This window comes from Microchirus variegatus (assembly GCF_963457635.1).
Source record: "Microchirus variegatus genome assembly, chromosome: 1".
Classification (NCBI taxonomy): domain Eukaryota; kingdom Metazoa; phylum Chordata; class Actinopteri; order Pleuronectiformes; family Soleidae; genus Microchirus; species Microchirus variegatus.
In genome coordinates, this window is record NC_139802.1 from 33,473,621 (window position 1) to 33,490,891 (window position 17,271).

The window sequence follows — 17,271 nt, forward strand, 5'->3', positions numbered from 1 at the left end:
TGACGCTCCTCCTCAAACACAATAACGATATATAAAAAAGACCTTTAGTGACCTTTATCAAGAGTTCACTCATGAGTTATTGTCTTTGTGCTGAAAAGGCATCATCTCTTGATGCAAAAACATAGAGAAAAGCTCTGCCACGTTATTTGAAGTTCTTCAAGATGAGGAAAGTGGTGCTGTGGTGCTGCAGTACCACTGATAGAGACAGAGGGAGACAGAGAGCAGGACTGTCGCTTGTGTATGTCTCTAAACTGTGACCAAAATGGGGGAAAATTATGCTTCTCTCCATGTTTGGTGAACAGGAATACCTTGGTGAATTTGATACTGGTCCTTTTATGTGAACATCCGATACAAACTAACGGGAAACAGCAACATTTAGCTGATTTGGTCCCCACTAAAAGTGTACACATCTGTCTTTATATTTCACAAGGTAGTTTGTAAGATATTTCCCTGTTCCGAGACAAAGTCAGAAGAGATAATTTTGTTATTGTTTTGCACAGCCTTTAAAAATCATTTGAATTATGCAGTATACGTTTGCCCCAGGTTCGACCCATAGGGTTTTCATGTTCTCCCTGTGTGTGCGGGGGTTTTCTCCATGCAATATGGGGATTAGGTAAATTGGACACTCTCTACACTTATTAAATTCAACATTTAATTATATATAAGCTCATCTAGTGTTTAAATTACAATTGTCTACATGCCTCCAGGTTATTTTGTGTTTGAGGCCCCTGCTCTAAATTGACAGTAGTTATGAGAGTATTTGTCTCTATATGTGGCCCTGCGATGGACTGGCGTACTCTCCATGGTGTACCCCGCCTATCGCCCTTTATGACACGGGACCCACATCTGGAGGATAAAGCTGTAGAAAATGGATGTATTTAGACAGACTATGTGGATCTCATGGATAATTCTTAAACGTTCATCTCTCTAATCACAAAGGACTGCATGCACAAAAAACGTGCGGAGCCGAATGAGCCGAGAACAAAGATTCTAGTTCACAGCGATGATTAATTAGGACTCAGTTTTGATGAAATCTGGAGCAGGAAGTTGATTAAAACAAAGAGAAGCAGAGTGAAGTGTGGGAACAAAGGGGAAGGAGAAGCGACTGAGGCCTTTTTTACAAAGACAAAACAGTCATCACAGATCCTCAGAGGAAGAATCCTACTGCAGTGTGACTGACTGACTACAGTCTTGCCACAACATTGTGGCCTTATTTTATTTTCAGAACGTTGAACAAAGGAGATTACAGGCCTGATGGCGCTTCTATCTCTGCAATAAGAGAGACTGTGGAACGTGAAAAGCGCAGAGAGACTCAGCAAGTGCCAATCAATACAGAGCCAGTCTTCTCTTTGACTACAGCCATTATCATCACCATCTATGGGAATGTCATGTTGTTTGGGTGTTGCAGAAGGTCAAGAGCAGATAGGTGGTACACGACGGTTGCTATGGCAGCCGTCTGTGCGTGCATGTGCTGTCCCGATGAATATTTAGGCTTGAGTGTTTTCTACTTTGAAACACAGAGACGTCAAAGTCTGCTAAAAATGAGTGTGGTGCGTTCGCTGACGTGATGTGGAGTTGTGCAATTAACTTTAAGCACTGGAAACATTCATGTGAGAGACACTCTGAGAAGTGAAGAACATTTCCTGATTTTCCAAATTACTTGCAAATAGCTTAAACCTGCACTTGGGAGTGATGTCTTCGGGTGATCTGCTGTGACCTGGATAGACCAGAGGAGAAATCTGATGAGAAACCATAGAGCAACATCACAACATCCTGTTTAGAACTTTTTAGACATTTGGACATATGATAGAGAAAATATCAACAAAGAAATCCAGGAGAAAAACATTAAATAAAAGGTAATACATTCATTGATATTTTATTGACTGAAATAAGTGTTTGATCCTAAAGCAAAATGTGGCTTAATACTTGGAGAAATCCTTGTTGGCAAGCAAACAATGATCTATATGAGATGACAGCAAACATAAACCTGATTATTCAACAATTTCGGTGGAAGTGGAATTAAATTAAATCCATAATTTTTATTAGTTGTTTATGGTTTAAAATGTTGTGTTCTTCATGCACACATATTGAATAATTTTACTGTGTACAATTTTTGTAATATTTAAATACATATATAATTTAAATCCATGAACAATTTAGATGACACTAGCTGGCACAATGGCGGTCTGCAGGACCAAGAACTTTATGCTTCTTCTTCATGAAGTACAATTAAAGCTATATAAACTACTGATAATGATGTATTTAATACAACTTCAAAGATAAAAAAAATTATCTAAATGTTGTTTGCTGATTTGATCCTGGATTTCTTCAAAGGCACACAATGAAAGTGCTTTGTAATATTATAATGGCCATAGAAATGTATATTGCTACATATTGTTCTTGGTTTAATTTGAAGAACCGGAAGTAAGTACTTAACTAAACAATGATGAATGATTGCTGGCTTGACCATAATCCCATTATCATAAGATGTCCAGTCCGTTAGGTGGCGGTATTTCACCTAAACGCGGGTTGTGAACCGCCAGTCAAATCTAAAGAAGACGAAGCTGTAGCATTGCTTCCGGTACAGCAGGTGGCAGCACCGTGCTAGTGAGACTCATGTCGCATGCCAGATTGAGAAGCTTCCAACAACATCAACAAAGCAGTGAGAGCAGCACTTGCGAAGCAACTGTGCGTTTAAGTTTTGTAATTGTATGACGTTTTTTTGTTTGCAGGATTGCAATACATATCGAAGCGACTATCTGTAAGATAATTACGCTCGTATGACACAATTCGCCTGTCCCCCCACTAGCTTTAGCAGCGAGGCTAAGCTAACTGGAAGCTAGTTTGTGTGTGTGGGCGTGTGTCGCCCTGCAGAGCAGCGTTATATGGCTGTGTTAAATCGTTATAAAATCGATAGCTCACTATTCTCAGCCTCACTTCCATTTCAACATTCTCTTCTGGCTCATCCGCCTCATCTTTCTACAGATTAGTGTTGAATTACGTGTCTCTCCTTTTCTTTTTATTCTGACCCAGATTTGCAGTAAAGCTGAGCAGCAATGGACACACGAGCCTTGCAAAACCCGTATCCTGACTATGATGGGAGTCCTGCAGCCACACAAGCGATATTTGACTCTGGGGGAAAGGTAATGCATGACATGACTGCAGAATATGCCTGCTCAAAGTCTACCGTATCTTAATTATATGTTTGCCAGTTTGTCTAGACAGGTTTTTTTTTTTTTTTTTTTTTTTTTTTAAATCTTACTGAAAATGTTATGAAGTGCTTACTCTCCCACACCAAAGTCCATAGATAAAATCTATGATTTTGGCGTGGGGACACAGGAGCTGCTGGTCTACTGCTGCCTCCTTTGGTAAGTTTGTGCCACTTTTGTAATTACAAAGAAAGGATTTCAAACATTGAAGTCACAAGACAGCCCAAACGAATTTACTAAAAGAGGCAGCATTGGATTAAAACTCCTGTGTTGTGATGTAAAATCGCTGATTTTCGCTGGAGTTTGGTGCATTGGAGACAGAAGTTTGTGCTCACAGCTGGAAAAGGCTGTCTCATAGCAAAAAAAGCGTCATATCAATTCTTAAGATATCCTAAACTTAAGCAGATAGATTTTAATAGCTTTTTGTTGAAGGAAGTTGAAGTGTATAACATTTTGAAAAATTTATTGGTTGCAGCCATGCTATTTTTTGTCCAGGTCCCAGGCTGGTTCATTGTACTGATAAAATGTCAATACCGCACTTAAAACACCCTGAACAAGGTTTCGAAGGTTAGGCTGTCCATATGAATGAAAGTCGATGAAGTGTGACATCGCCCTCATTATTTTAACTTTCCGTTACCTTCAGCTCACATCCGAGTTTGCCCAGAGGCTGAGCAACAAGGTCAGTCAGCTTTTAGCCGTCATGGAAGAGGGGCTGAACTCTGCAGATCCCAGAAATTGCACAAGTTACACTGGCTGGGCAGGTAATGATATCATTATCATTACATTACATGTGTAATTTATATGTGACAACCTTTGCTCTCATAGAGAGGAGCTGCTCGATGTGATTAATATTATATTAAAACTTGTGTGCGACCCACAATACATTAACATTTCAGGACTTTAGACATTTCTTTTGATTAACATGATATAAAATATTATTTTCTCTTAATTGTTCTTCACAAGTATGTGTCTGTCTGTCCTTTCAAAGGCATCGCTTTGCTCTACCTGCACCTCCACAACGTCTTCAGGGAGGACACGTTCCTCCACAGAGCTCTGGACTATGTCAGCCGCAGCCTTAAATGTCTGACCCGACGCCATGATGTCACCTTCCTCTGTGGAGATGCCGGGCCACTGGCCGTGGCTGCAGTTGTCTACTATCGCCTGCAGAGGGGGCAAGAGACCGACGAGTGCATCAACAGGTTCGTAGTAACTGTTCATCTTTTCAGATTTGTCTTAAAGGTAAGTGGGGAGAAAATGTACATTTCTTAGTCTAAATTATTTTTTTATTTGTAATATTTAATTTATTTTGATCATGGTCATATTAGTATTCAGTGAATTCTAATAAAAGGCCATAAATCAGGTTTTTTAACATGTTTACTCTATATACAATCTTAAAGTTAATGATCAATCACCATCACTTTAGTTCCAGATCCATTACTCCTGATTCAACAAGTTTAACTGCCACGGTTAAAAGTGGGATCAGATTTATTGCCCACTTCAACAGTAAGTTAATTAAGAGGTTTGGTGCATTGGTGCAATTATCACTTGTTGTTTTTTTGTTTCTTTCTTCCCAGATTGCTGCAGGATCACCAGAGGGTGGTGGAGGGATCAGGTGGCTTGCCAGATGAGCTGCTGTACGGGCGAATGGGCTACCTCTACTCCCTCGTCTTCATCAACCAGCAGCTGGGACACGACCGGATCCCACTGCAGTATATCCAACAGGTGGGTCAGAGCCAGAAGACAGCAATGCTTTCAAATTTCACTCTTTTTGTAGTAGACACTGACTAATTAATCCACTCTGATAGCACATTTTACACCCTGGCTCTGCCTATCGTGTGGAGTCGAGGTCGACCAATGACAGATGCCAGTGTCAGTCTTAACTAATCCATGCAGCTGATTGCTAATTTGTGATGCTGATAGGGACCGATTAATCTAGTACAGGCATTTTCACACTTCAAACTATCATTATTCTTCTTTCATTATTAGTCAACCTCTATTTTGGAACTCATGTTAGTGCAGCAACCACAGATCCTTTGTGACTTGCCAACATTGGAAATGCATCACCTGACTCTTCCTCTCTCATTTCTAGGTCACTTCCCCTGACAATCCTCCTTCGCTCCTAATTCGATCATTTTCACACCTCCATGTCCGATCACTCTCATCTTTCCTCCATCGATCTGTTGCAGTTGCACAGATAAGATGTGACCTCTGAGTCGGGACGTTGTTGTTTCCGTCCTCAGGTCAGCGAGGCCGTGCTGGTGTCAGGTGACCACCTCAGCAGGAAGTTCAGGATCCAGAACCAGAGCCCTCTAATGTACGAGTGGTACCAGGAGCAGTATGTCGGCGCCGCCCACGGACTGGCCGGCATCTACTATTACCTGATGCAGGTAAAGCAGGACTCCTATATCATATCATATTATAATACAGAGATTTAAAGGCACAGTGTGGAAAAATGTTGCAGCTGAATATCCCTCACCTCACCCTTCCCTTCCAAGTTTGTTGAAGAAACTATTTAGCCTTCAGTTAGCATCAAAGATGTTCAGTTTTTCCATTATGGGCTATTGTAAAAACATGGTGTCCAAAATGGCCGCATTTGTAAAATCAGGGGATTTGAAAATAATTGTACCTGTACATTTTACACACTGGACCTTTAAGAATTTGTAGTTGTGAATCCTCCACAAGGATTTTGTGTCCATATCATGTCCTGAATGTCTGCCCTGCATCATTGTGACATGCAATTACCTTTATTGATGAAAGCGAATCATTTATTTAAGTCATGATAAACTTCAAGTGTTGTAGCTTTTTTTCTTAAACAGTCATCTCTCTCGCTCCCTCACAGCCAGGCTTTGTTGCTCTGGAGGAGCACGTGCACCGGCTGGTAAAGCCCAGCGTCAACCACGTGTGCCGACTCAAGTTCCCCACGGGAAACTACCCTCCCTGCATCGGCGACGACCGAGACCTGCTGGTGCACTGGTGCCATGGATCCCCGGGCGTCATCTACATGCTCCTGCAGGCGTACAAGGCAAGTGACACAGTACAGTTTGTGTCAAAATATTATGATGGATTGTCTTCAGGTTTTCAGAATTTAAGTTTTTATTTCATGGAGTCAGAGCACCACCTTGTGACAATGTTTAGTTCACTCTGGGCTGCAATATTGATTTGTTAGCTGCTGTTTCCCCCATTTGAAAACAAACAGCTCATACATGCAATAATCTAAAGTACACATCTTTCGATTATTCTATCTCGAATTTTGCGTGACATTTGTATTGTTTACAAGGAAAATCACATAAATGCTTAAGCCATATGGACATAAATATAATCATTTTTATTGTCCTCTGTGTCACCTCTCACTCCAGGTGTTTGGCATTGCTCAGTACCTTGAGTATGCTTTGCAGTGTGGAGAAGTGGTGTGGCGGTGGGGTTTGCTGAAGAAGGGCTACGGGCTGTGTCACGGAGCTGCCGGTAACGCCTATGTCTTCCTGGCTCTCTACCGGCAAACACAGGACCCCAAGCACCTTTACAGAGCCTGCATGGTGAGAGATGCGTTGTGATGTAACTTGTATACGTACGTAAGCAAAGGAAGTAGCAGTGCGAGTGATAAAACAACTGAAATACAGTATTATTTGTTATTATATCCGTGAGAAATGCGCGCGGATATTATGGAATCGGTCTCGCGCGTCGTCCGCGTCGCAGATTTTAGCCGTTAACGCGATAACTGAAAAAGACCTTACATTTTTTTATGGGTTACATACCCCCTGTAGATGATCCCTATTGATTTTGAGCTGTCTACCATTATTATTAATTAGTTAATTAGTTAATTAATTAATGATATAAAAAACATATTTTCGCCCCTGTATCTTCCAAAGAATTGCAGGTATTGGCTTCAAATTTTGCATGGGCATCACATACCACCTGAGTATTATCCCTATCTTTGTAGCTTTATTATTAATTAGCAAATTAATTAATTTATTGTGCTAAATACATATTTTTTCGGCTTTATCTTCCAGACTGATGGAGATATTGCCTTCAAATGTTGTACAATGATTCATGTAACAACTATCTACAAGTACAATCATTATTACTTTGGCTATGATTGGTAATAGTTACATAATAAGTTAACTTATTAGTGAACACAGAAAAAATAGGTACGGCATTTTTTCTTTATTATTGAGCTCATTTGGACACTTTGAGGATATCATGGGTTTATTTAGCACTTATTCATAATATTTATTACATTATAATATAAATGTATTAATTATCATATAAAAAATAGTTAAGCCTCCATTTCTTTATTAATGCATTGAATGGAAAGTTTGAACATATTGTATGCTTTTTCATGAAATTTATTAAACATAGTGTATGCTTTTTCATGAAATTTGGACACTTTGAAGATATGGCAGGTGTGGTTAGCATTTTAATATTCATAATATTTAACAAGGTATAATAGGTTAACTAGTTTATATGGATACTTTGAACATGTAAAAAGTGTAGTCAGCATTATATCATAATATTTAACAGTTATTTTATTGAATTTATTAATAATTAATTAAAACAGTTAGTGGCAGGTGCGAGTGCGTATACTTTGGGTATATTGGAAAGTTGAGGATTGGACAAGTTCGCAGATATACCCCTTGCTGTCGGCCCCCGACAGCGTAGGCTAGTTTAAGATTTGCATGCTCCTGTTACAGAGATGAAGAAAACGCTTTAATTAATCTAAGCTCTACTTCCGCTGCTATAACATGACATACGTTTTTTTTTTTTGGAACTTTATTTTTATTTAACAATAAAAACACAATACACAACATTCCTTGACAATAGCACAGAATATATATATGACAACGCAGAAGAACGAAAAAAAAAAAAAGCAAAGACACATTGGGGCCTGGCAGGCTGAATAACAACAATCGGTACATTATAAGTAGATATAAATAAATGGATGGATGAAAGAAAGAATAATGGACAATCAGGACAGTGCAGCACAGTATGGGTTCCTTTCAATTAGAAAAGTAACTTGCAATAGGTAATGACATACGTTTTAAACCCTAAAAAGAAAAAAAAACACTTGATCATCAGTGTTAATATTGTGGAGGAGGCTGCAAATACATTAATTAATGTGAGATTAGTGTGAGATTGAAACCAAAGACTCCAATCTAATCCTGAGGATGGATTGCGTTCAAGATCGGGAATGTGGTCACTTGTTTCCTCAAACCACCTTTGAATGAGTTTTTTGTGATCAGATCTGAGGACACATTCAGGATGGATTGGGAGCATTCACACCTGAACTTAGCTCCATCTTCATGCGATTATTCATGATGGATGGATGTCAACACTTGGCCTAAATTCACCTTGGGTGTAAATCCGAGTGAGAATAGTTGTTGGTATTTTGGCTCTGTGATAAAGCCGTGACCTGTGCAGTTTGTATCCTGCCTCTCTCACCCTCTGTCATCTATGATTGGCTCCAGCTCCTGCCACCATCCTCAAAGAATGAGCAGTAGATTATGGGTGAATTTAAACAGCCCTGCATGTGACAGCCACGGGTGTTTTATGCTTATTGATAAAAGGTTGGTAGCTGTCCCTCCCGAGGCAGAGTGAGGCAGAGGTGTGCCATCTTTGGATGCGCTCCAAGTGGCCCGTGGCCCGCGTGTACATTGATTAGCACAAATCTATTCATAGAGGATGGAAATAGACTTTTCAAATGTCTCGTCGAAGCTTTGTTACATGCTCTCAGTGCTACAAAGTGACATTGTGGTCATAATCTGATACCTCAACAGATGCATGGATGTCACAGGGAGCACAAGTCTGAGCAGTTGTTGACATTGCTCTATATTCTCCTGAGGCGCTTCAGCTACACCGCTCTGTTGGAATGTTATTATGATACTGCCCTCTCTGTCTCTGTCTTTGAATTGTGAAGTTTGCAGACTGGTGTATGGACTATGGCAAACATGGATGCCGAACACCTGATACTCCCTTCTCACTTTTTGAAGGTAATATCCAATCTTTAACATACCTCTTTGTATTCCTACTTTATGTCTATGATATCGTAGGAATGTGTTAATCACCTTTTCTTGCATTTGGGGAACTGGAATTTGTAACCCATTCACTCCCCTGCACCAAAGCCCATACAGAAAATCAGCCATTTCACATCATTCATGGCATTCAGAAGTTGTTAATCCAAATTCTCTCTCCTTAATTAAGTTCAAATATGTTGTGATTTTGGCGTTTGAAACGCTTCATTCGGCTTTACCGAATGGACGCAAACTTACCAAAGGGGGCAGCACTAGACCAGCAACTTCTGTGTCGCCATGAGCTAAAAAACACTGATTTTCTCTATGGACTTTGGTGCAGGACAGTAAGAGGTTAACAAACTCCACTTTCTAGATGCAAAATCGGTCAAATGGTGGTGTACTTAAGATATTGTACTCTGTCAGTACCTCATAGAACCATGCTTGATAAAACCTGAAATACATTACTTTATTCTTAATGCCACTCCCTGTTTGCAGGCATGGCAGGCACCATCTATTTCCTGGCCGACCTTCTGCAGCCAATGAAGGCGCGGTTCCCAGCCTTTGAGGTGTAAAAGCTTCTCCACAGCACTCACTCGGCTACGATATGATAACTGGAAGTTCCACGCTTGTGCATCCAGCATGGTAAATTAAATTCACGGATTTGAAAAGTTACACAAAAGCTCAGCATGACTCCTGCTTTAGATATTGTGTCACGTGTCTCTGCTGCTCTTCACCACTGTGGGAGCTTGATGTGCCATTAACGGAAGAAACAATTAAGATATTGTAAATGTGAGAGCTTCTTTTGCTGGTTTGGGGTTTCGCTTGTGTATAACTTCAAATCCAAATTTCAGTAACTGTTGTTTTTGTTCAACATTATGGCTTCTTTGGAAGAAAAGTTATTTTCAAATAAAGGGATAGTTGTGGGGGATAGTGATTTTAGGTCGGTTTATATAAAGCACTTATTATTCCCGGAAAGTGGGTCAGGACCCATTAATTAGTTTGCAGGTTAACTGTGAGCGGGGACGCCCAATAAATTAGCAAAAAAAATTCCTGCCATTTCCTAAAGATTTATTAAGTCTATAAACAGAATAAAGGGAGGGTGTGTAGTGAAGGTTCCATCTATTTACATTTACAATGAGCACAGTAATATTGTGAATCATAATCGTTTTGATCAGGACCATCATGATTGGACATCTAATCTTAATATTTAATATTATACAGAAATGTTGAATATTTAGCTAAACATATTGGTCCCAGGAAGAGTCTGTCTGTCTCCTCTGTGTACATTTTCAAAACAGACTGGGCACAGTGACAATTTTAGTGATGTTTCCTTAAAACACTTTTTTTTTTGCTGTCCCCATTCACATCAAAGCAGTGTATGAATTATGTTCCAAACATGCAGTGTGTAGGACACTTTCTACTGTATGTAAAAAAAAAAAAAAGTATAAGCTCTGCGTACAACAAAAAACTGCACTAGTATTCTGTAAATGTGTTATGTTAAATTGTGAATTAATGCTTTGGGTTGCTGTTGTGAAACCTCAGCATTTAAGTTGGCTACAGTGCACTAGGTATGTAAGCTGTCACTCTGTTGCAGCAATAAACAAACATGTTTGTTGTGAAACTCAGTCCCTTTTTTATATATGTTGTGCAACAGCAAACCCCACAAGGGGGCAGCAGACAATCACTAGCTAATAGATAGCTGACATCAACATACCTGGCTAATAAAGTCTAACTAAATGTATATATAATTGAGTTTTTGTTGTTTTTTTTCCACTAAACCTTCAACTGGTCACAATGCCTTTATTATGTAAGGTATTATCCTTGTGATAATGCAAGTAAACATTGAGTGTCCAGTTGGCAAAAGAAGCCACATATGACGGTGATTGTTGACTGAAAATCCTCTGTCCCTTCTTCCTTGTAACATTTGGCTCAGCTGGTCTGGTGTCTATTCCAAATAAGGCTCATGTGCGACTCCGAAAACCGCGCAGCGACACAATGCTGCTGCTCTTTTTTAAGCCCCCGGCCCGTGCGTTCTTATGACCCGAGGCCAGCAGGAGGGAGGAGGAGGGGAGGTTGGTTACTGTACCGGGGAGTCTTAAAGAGAAGGGGCATTCACTGCCACCTTCACAGAGTCCACTTGCCCAGCGTAGGAGAAACCAAACACCTCCAGCAGGAATGGAAGTAAAAATAGTGCTCATCTGTCTCGGGGTGTGTCCTCCCTGACACATCTCCCTCTTGCTCCTACAAAAGTCCTCCCGATGTTCAGCAGCAGAACGCTCTGTAATGACAAGACATGAGAAGTCAAGTCTGGTAGCATGAGCACAACAGCTGTTCACACACTCACAGTGAATTATATAATCTTGCGTACGTTGTTGTTTACCGTTTGTTTCTTGACCTACATCTTAGCTGTGTCTTTTTGGCCTTTTTCACACATTTAAAGGGAAGAACCCAAACATTTTTGTGTAAATAATATAAGTTTGCATTTCTGACACACAGCAGATATTACACCCTTGAAAGCCTACTCTAATTCTCTATGGTCATGGAAACCTGAAGCGATTACAGCAGACGTTCCCGGAGTCTGGGTCAGGGCCCACAGATAGGTCATAGTCATTTTTTGGGGGTTGCCAAATAAATTTGCTGTTTTTGTTTCCAGCCTTTTAGTTAAGATTTTTAAATAACCTGTAAAAAAAATTAAGTCAGAATTAATTTATTAAATGTTTATCTCTTGGAAATCTGGTTTACTTCAAAATAATATGGTGTTACAGAAATGTCAATAAAAGTAGGTTTTGCTTATTGTGATTGCTATTGTTGCTTGCATTTGAAGTCAGGAAGTATTCTGTTAATTGAGAATATGATATGATTCATTAGTGTCTATTCATTAATGAGCTTAATAATTAAAAAGAAATCCAAAACAATGGCACAGAGAATCTGATCTGCAGTAGCCATTCGATGTCTCTCAAGTGCAGAGTGAGATATTATTAGAATGTTTTAGCACAGTATTAAAATGTTTTTCACAAAAATATATGTCACGTTTAAAGTCAACAGTCAAGAGCATTGTAAAATGTGACGCCAATAATGTTAACCATAAGTCTGATGCAAAACACAATGTGTCGGTCAACAGTTCATGGGAAACAACATAAAATGTATTTTTTCAAGTGTGGGAAAACAACCTTTTTTATGGATATGTGGAATATACTATATTATCAGTGTTTAAACTACTGTATAAACTCACTTTTATGCTTCGATATAATGCAACCCCGGTGACAGTGGGTTCTAGCACTTTCTAGAGCTTTCAGCTGCCTTGCAATTGACAATTCTCCAAGAGGGCACAGGCTATGTGGACTACAAGTTCTACAGTACATTTACATAAAGACTAAAGAAATAAATCTTTTTGACTATGTCAAATGTTTTTAACCTATTAAAGTGAATATATTCACTGACCACTTTATTAGGTACACAGGACTAGAATGGCAGGTGTGGCCCTGTGGTGTGGGTTTCTGCTGCTGTAGCACATCTGCCACAAGATTTAACATATTATGTGTTTATAGATAGTCTTGTGTGTAGCTTGTAGTGGTAAAAAGGTAATTCTACTCTCTGACTTCTGACATCCTCTGGAAGGTGTTTTCTCCCAGAGAACTGCTGCTCACTGGGTATGTTCTCTTTTTCAGACCCAAAAACCCCAGTAGAACCCCAGCAATTTCGGTAATTCTTATACTGCACCACGATGAAAATCACTTGAATACCTTTTTTCCTCATTCTGAGTCTAGACCAAGACCGAAATGCACCGAGTGGCTACCAATTATTAGCTAATTATGTATTTGCTCTAACAAGCAGTTGAACAGGTGTAACTAAAAGTGAGTGGACTTATTATTATTGTTATTATTATCATTGTTGTTATTATTATTATAACATAATTTATTTATACAGCACTTTTCTTAACAATGTTAAGTGCTTAACGTTCCAGTTAAGCCTTATCAAATATTACAAGTGAACTGAGTGTATTCGTTAGCTTAAGTGAGGTTGTATCTTATTTGAGAATTGAGAATTCATGTCATGGTGTTTACATTTACTGAGCTGCTGTTGGATTATCTTATGTTATCTTGTGTGATGTTACATTTTATCTAGTCTTAGCTCATCTTTTTTATCTAACCTCTTAGCTTAGCCTATCTTATATCCTGAGTTAGCGTAGCTTGTTTTAGCGTATCTTAGCCTAGCTCCGTTTAGCTTAGCTTTTCTTGTCTTTTACTTTGTTTTCTTTACAGTGTAAAGTGGTTCTCTTAAACCAAAGCCTATATTGTTACCTTTTTCCAGTTAACAACATTTCTGCAGGTTTTTGATCTGCTGTTATTTCACCATAAGAGGAGGAGCTGTGTCCCAGTTTAAAAATACCACCTTGTAAATTCGATCTGTGGGCCTGGGTTCCGTCTGAAGTGACACTCTCAGGTTGCTGAGTTTTTTTTTACCTTTACACCAAAAAAATGTTGTCATGTCTATTCAATGAAAATATGTTTTCTACTTAATATGAACATATGTAAAGATAAGATCATCTTTGAGACTCAGGACTCACAGTCTTAACACAATTCTTTGACTCTCTAAAAATAACCCCTTCCCCTTCTAAAGGCCGACTCCCAATGCTTTGACGGCGCACAGCTCTCCTTTCCGTTTGCCCTAAGAAAGTTAAAGATGTTCCAACATGTCATCTGATCTACCTCATTAGCATACGTGACATCACATGACCGGGATAAATAAGAGGGGGCTTTGACCATGGCTCAGGACCACTCTGTCTTGGGACTTCAGCTTCTCATCTCCTTTCTTTCCGCTCCCTGCAGCTCCTACTCTCCAATATGGTGTGTACAAAGTTGTGTTTTGGACCTTTTGGGTGGGGCAGTACCAATGGAGTTACCTTTTTTGGCCTTTTTCAATCCAACATCGGGTGATTCTATTCTTTGTGGCATGAGTTTGGATACCATCTCTCTCCCTCTGAAATCCTGCTAGGGATGAGATACAAAGACTGGCATTTTTATACTTCTCTGAAAAATTTGCCTTAATAAATTGTGACGAAAAAAAAAGATGATTTAATTGTTGAAAACTGTACTCCTATTTCTACCTGTACTATCTGTGCAGACCGTATCAAAAATGCCTGTTCATTATGTTCCATCCATTCTTCATGCGTCTAATATCATTTCTTAAATTAAGCAATGTAAGAACATTTGTCATGAGCTGGATTTCATCTGTGTTGTCTGTATACTCATTAATCATTTCTATTCATGTCTCTGTGTTGTTGTGTATGTGTGTGTGTACACATTTGTGTGTTTGTGTTTCCATGTGACAGACGGAGTTCACACCGGACCAGATTGAAGGTAAGTGAAGAAAAGACCAGATCCAACTTCATCCTTTACAAATAATCCTTTGAGTGTCAAAAACATTTTTTTGCACGTGAAAAAAATTTATAATTAGTGGCAGCGAAAAATTACAATTTTTTTTAGATGAATAACAAATGATAATGTTTCAGAGTCCAAAATAGTGTGAGATGATGGTCTCATCATCTTTTCCCTGCAGCATCACCATCAGCAGAGAGCATGTCTATTTCCCTTCACAGCTCATGTCAATATTTATAGCAAGGGATTTTTGACAGAAAAGATTGTAATGGTAGCTCTAGGGTCGTGTGGTGTAATTGTGTAATCTCTTTGTCCACATTTAATTGTAAAAGGAAGTAAAATAACCAACATAACAACCAACATAAGGTGCGCCATTCCGTAGACCAGTTGTCGGAAAGGATCTGAGTTGTGTCTATTCTAAGACAACCCTAGCCTTGTCTTGCAGGCCACAGTGGCCCTGACGCAGCAGAGGTGCTAATCCTCAGGCCAAGGTTTTAAGGGGTGGGGATATTCAATTACACAAGGAATCCAAACTGTAAAGCCACCCACCACACCATCCTGACCCTTTTGTTCACCGTTGAAAGATTTGTCCTCTATAAATGTGCTCTCCGATTTTTTTGAGCTGCTCTTTTCAAGTATTTCAGTCCCTCCGCCCCCTCCCATTCACTATACTGTATTCAATGTAATATCCATAGACTCCATTTACATTTGGAGTCAAATCCGAAAAAGTGCTTCTTCTGTACATTCTTGGACATTTATACCACACGTGCGGCGTTAAGTTGCTTACCAGTGGATTGCACGCAGGCCAAGCAAGAGAAGGTGTTGATTACACTGCGGTCAGCATTCTTATGTTTAACTCCAAGCAGGGGCCCATGCCTCTATATGGCCTGGGCTACGCTGTCGGGGTGTATCAGTTTGCCCCTGATGTCGGCCCAAAATGTAGGGGGCAGGAATGGAGAGGGGTCGAAGGGAGGGAGGGGGCGGAACATCACAGCTGTTCATCTTGTTCGTGCTGCTGCTCCTCAGAAATCGCATTAATCTGTCACTTGGAGTTGACTTCCTGTATTCATAGAGGAAGCAAACTTTTGTACCTTCCCTAGTTTTCTCCTCAGCTACAACTGTCACTCCGAATTAACTTCGAACAATGACATAAGTGTGACATGATGCCATATAGCTGCCATAGAACCCTTGAAAAAAAGAATTCAGACAATAGCATTGATGAACATTACTTTTTAAGTTAAGTAGTAATCCAGCCTCAACAAATTACTTTGTACCACTTGAACATATCTTATTTTGCTATAAGTCCACTGGCATAAGATTCTAACAATCACAAAACTGTCATTTGAAACTTCTTCTTCTCCCAACTTGGTGTATTGGTGTTGAGTAACTCAAACTTGTCTCTTGACTCTTTTTCTTCCCTGGCCAGACTTCAAGGAGGCTTTTGGTCTCTTTGACAGAATTGGTGACAGCCAGGTGGCCTTCAACCAGGTGGCCGACATCATGCGCGCCCTGGGCCAGAACCCCACCAACAAGGACGTCGTAAAAATCCTGGGCAACCCAAACGCTGATGGTAACAACCGTACATTGCATGCGAACTAAATTCTGACAAAGGTTACGGACACAAATACGGGTTGGATGCTTGACACTGATGGAGACTGTGTTGTGAATCCACAGACATGGCCAACAAGAGGATCAACTTTGACGCTTTCATGCCCATGCTGAAGCAGGTGGACGCTCTGCCCAAGGGAACCTACGACGACTACGTTGAGGGTCTGCGCGTCTTTGACAAGGAGGGCAACGGCACAGTCATGGGTGCTGAGCTGCGCATCGTGCTGTCCACCTTGGGTCAGTCTCATGTGGCCACTCTCCCAAATATAGACACATCCAAATATAGTATAGTATAGTATGTGAGCATGTGTGTGAAATGAACCTGACATGGTTGCTTGTGTATGACTGCAGGAGAGAAGATGAACGAGCAGGAGATTGAGGCCCTCATGGCCGGCCAGGAGGACGAGAACGGCAGTGTGCACTATGAGGGTGAGTTGTTATTTCACATTATTCTTTATCATTTTATTGTTTTTTGTTGTTATCATTTTTGTAATGGATATAAAATATGTGAAATATATGATTTGTCTCTCCCTCCCCTCAGCTTTCGTCAAGCACATCATGTCTGTGTAAGAGGCCAGCAGTAGGAGTGCTGGAGAAACTGTAGCTTGTCTACAGACAGCCTAGCAGTGTTCGGGACATCTACACTGTTTCAAAGACCAACCAAGGAAAGACAAGGACTATGTACAAGGGATGTTGAAGCAAGTCCATCTTGTTGTTTATTTTGTTTTCCTGTAAGCTTCGTCTCAAGCCCTCCTCTCTCGGGTCATCACTACCACCTCTCCGTTGTAGAACCCCATCACTCGGCCTCTACTCCCCCCCCGGTGGCGCGTCTCCACTCTCCGCATGGGGTGAGGAACGGGGGAGAAGGGGTGACCGCTCATCAAGTGAGGGTAGATCCCTGCCTTCCCACCGCCACCTCATTCAGTCTCGCCAACACTGGCCCAGCAATGCCAAAGGTGCTGGAGAATGGTCGTGGATTGACCGCCAAACGTCGCCCACTTCCCTGAAAAGATTTATTTATTTTCAATCTGTTCATTTCAGAATAAACTTTTCCAACGTACATCCCATCTG

General features: G+C 40.3%; 2 protein-coding genes across 4 annotated transcripts; both read left to right on the top strand.

Annotated features, from left to right (window-relative positions):
- Window positions 1-2,611: 2,611 nt before the first annotated feature.
- On the top strand, window positions 2,612-10,927 carry lancl1 (LanC antibiotic synthetase component C-like 1 (bacterial)). 3 transcript variants are annotated; one of them, XM_083894702.1, is made up of 10 exons: window positions 2,612-2,688; window positions 3,034-3,143; window positions 3,853-3,970; window positions 4,198-4,408; window positions 4,784-4,931; window positions 5,450-5,596; window positions 6,049-6,231; window positions 6,566-6,742; window positions 9,121-9,193; window positions 9,710-10,927. In XM_083894702.1, exons 2-10 carry the CDS (start codon window positions 3,057-3,059, stop codon window positions 9,784-9,786), a joined length of 1,221 nt encoding a protein of 406 aa, XP_083750828.1. In that variant the 5' UTR covers window positions 2,612-2,688; window positions 3,034-3,056; the 3' UTR covers window positions 9,787-10,927. The 3 variants fall into 3 exon arrangements, with proteins under 3 accessions (XP_083750828.1, XP_083750829.1, XP_083750830.1); XM_083894703.1 differs by having other exon boundaries at window positions 2,630-2,662; XM_083894704.1 differs by having other exon boundaries at window positions 2,672-2,761.
- Window positions 10,928-13,936: 3,009 nt separating this feature from the next.
- Window positions 13,937-17,260, top strand: mylz3 (myosin, light polypeptide 3, skeletal muscle). Its single transcript, XM_083889104.1, has 6 exons — window positions 13,937-14,061; window positions 14,547-14,574; window positions 16,019-16,162; window positions 16,267-16,437; window positions 16,552-16,629; window positions 16,742-17,260. Exons 1-6 carry the CDS (start codon window positions 14,059-14,061, stop codon window positions 16,768-16,770), a joined length of 453 nt encoding a protein of 150 aa, XP_083745230.1. The 5' UTR covers window positions 13,937-14,058; the 3' UTR covers window positions 16,771-17,260.
- Window positions 17,261-17,271: the final 11 nt, after the last annotated feature.

Bases quoted from the DNA above. Each gene is read 5' to 3' on its own strand.
- lancl1 (XM_083894702.1), top strand. From the start codon at position 3,057: ATGGACACACGAGCCTTGCAAAACCCGTATCCTGACTATGATGGGAGT. The intron at 3,144-3,852 runs GTAATGCATGAC...CGTTACCTTCAG, and splicing joins TATTTGACTCTGGGGGAAAG to CTCACATCCGAGTTTGCCCA. The intron at 6,232-6,565 runs GCAAGTGACACA...CTCTCACTCCAG, and splicing joins TGCTCCTGCAGGCGTACAAG to GTGTTTGGCATTGCTCAGTA.
- mylz3 (XM_083889104.1), top strand. The intron at 16,438-16,551 runs GTCAGTCTCATG...GTATGACTGCAG, and splicing joins CATCGTGCTGTCCACCTTGG to GAGAGAAGATGAACGAGCAG. The intron at 16,630-16,741 runs GTGAGTTGTTAT...CCCTCCCCTCAG, and splicing joins CGGCAGTGTGCACTATGAGG to CTTTCGTCAAGCACATCATG.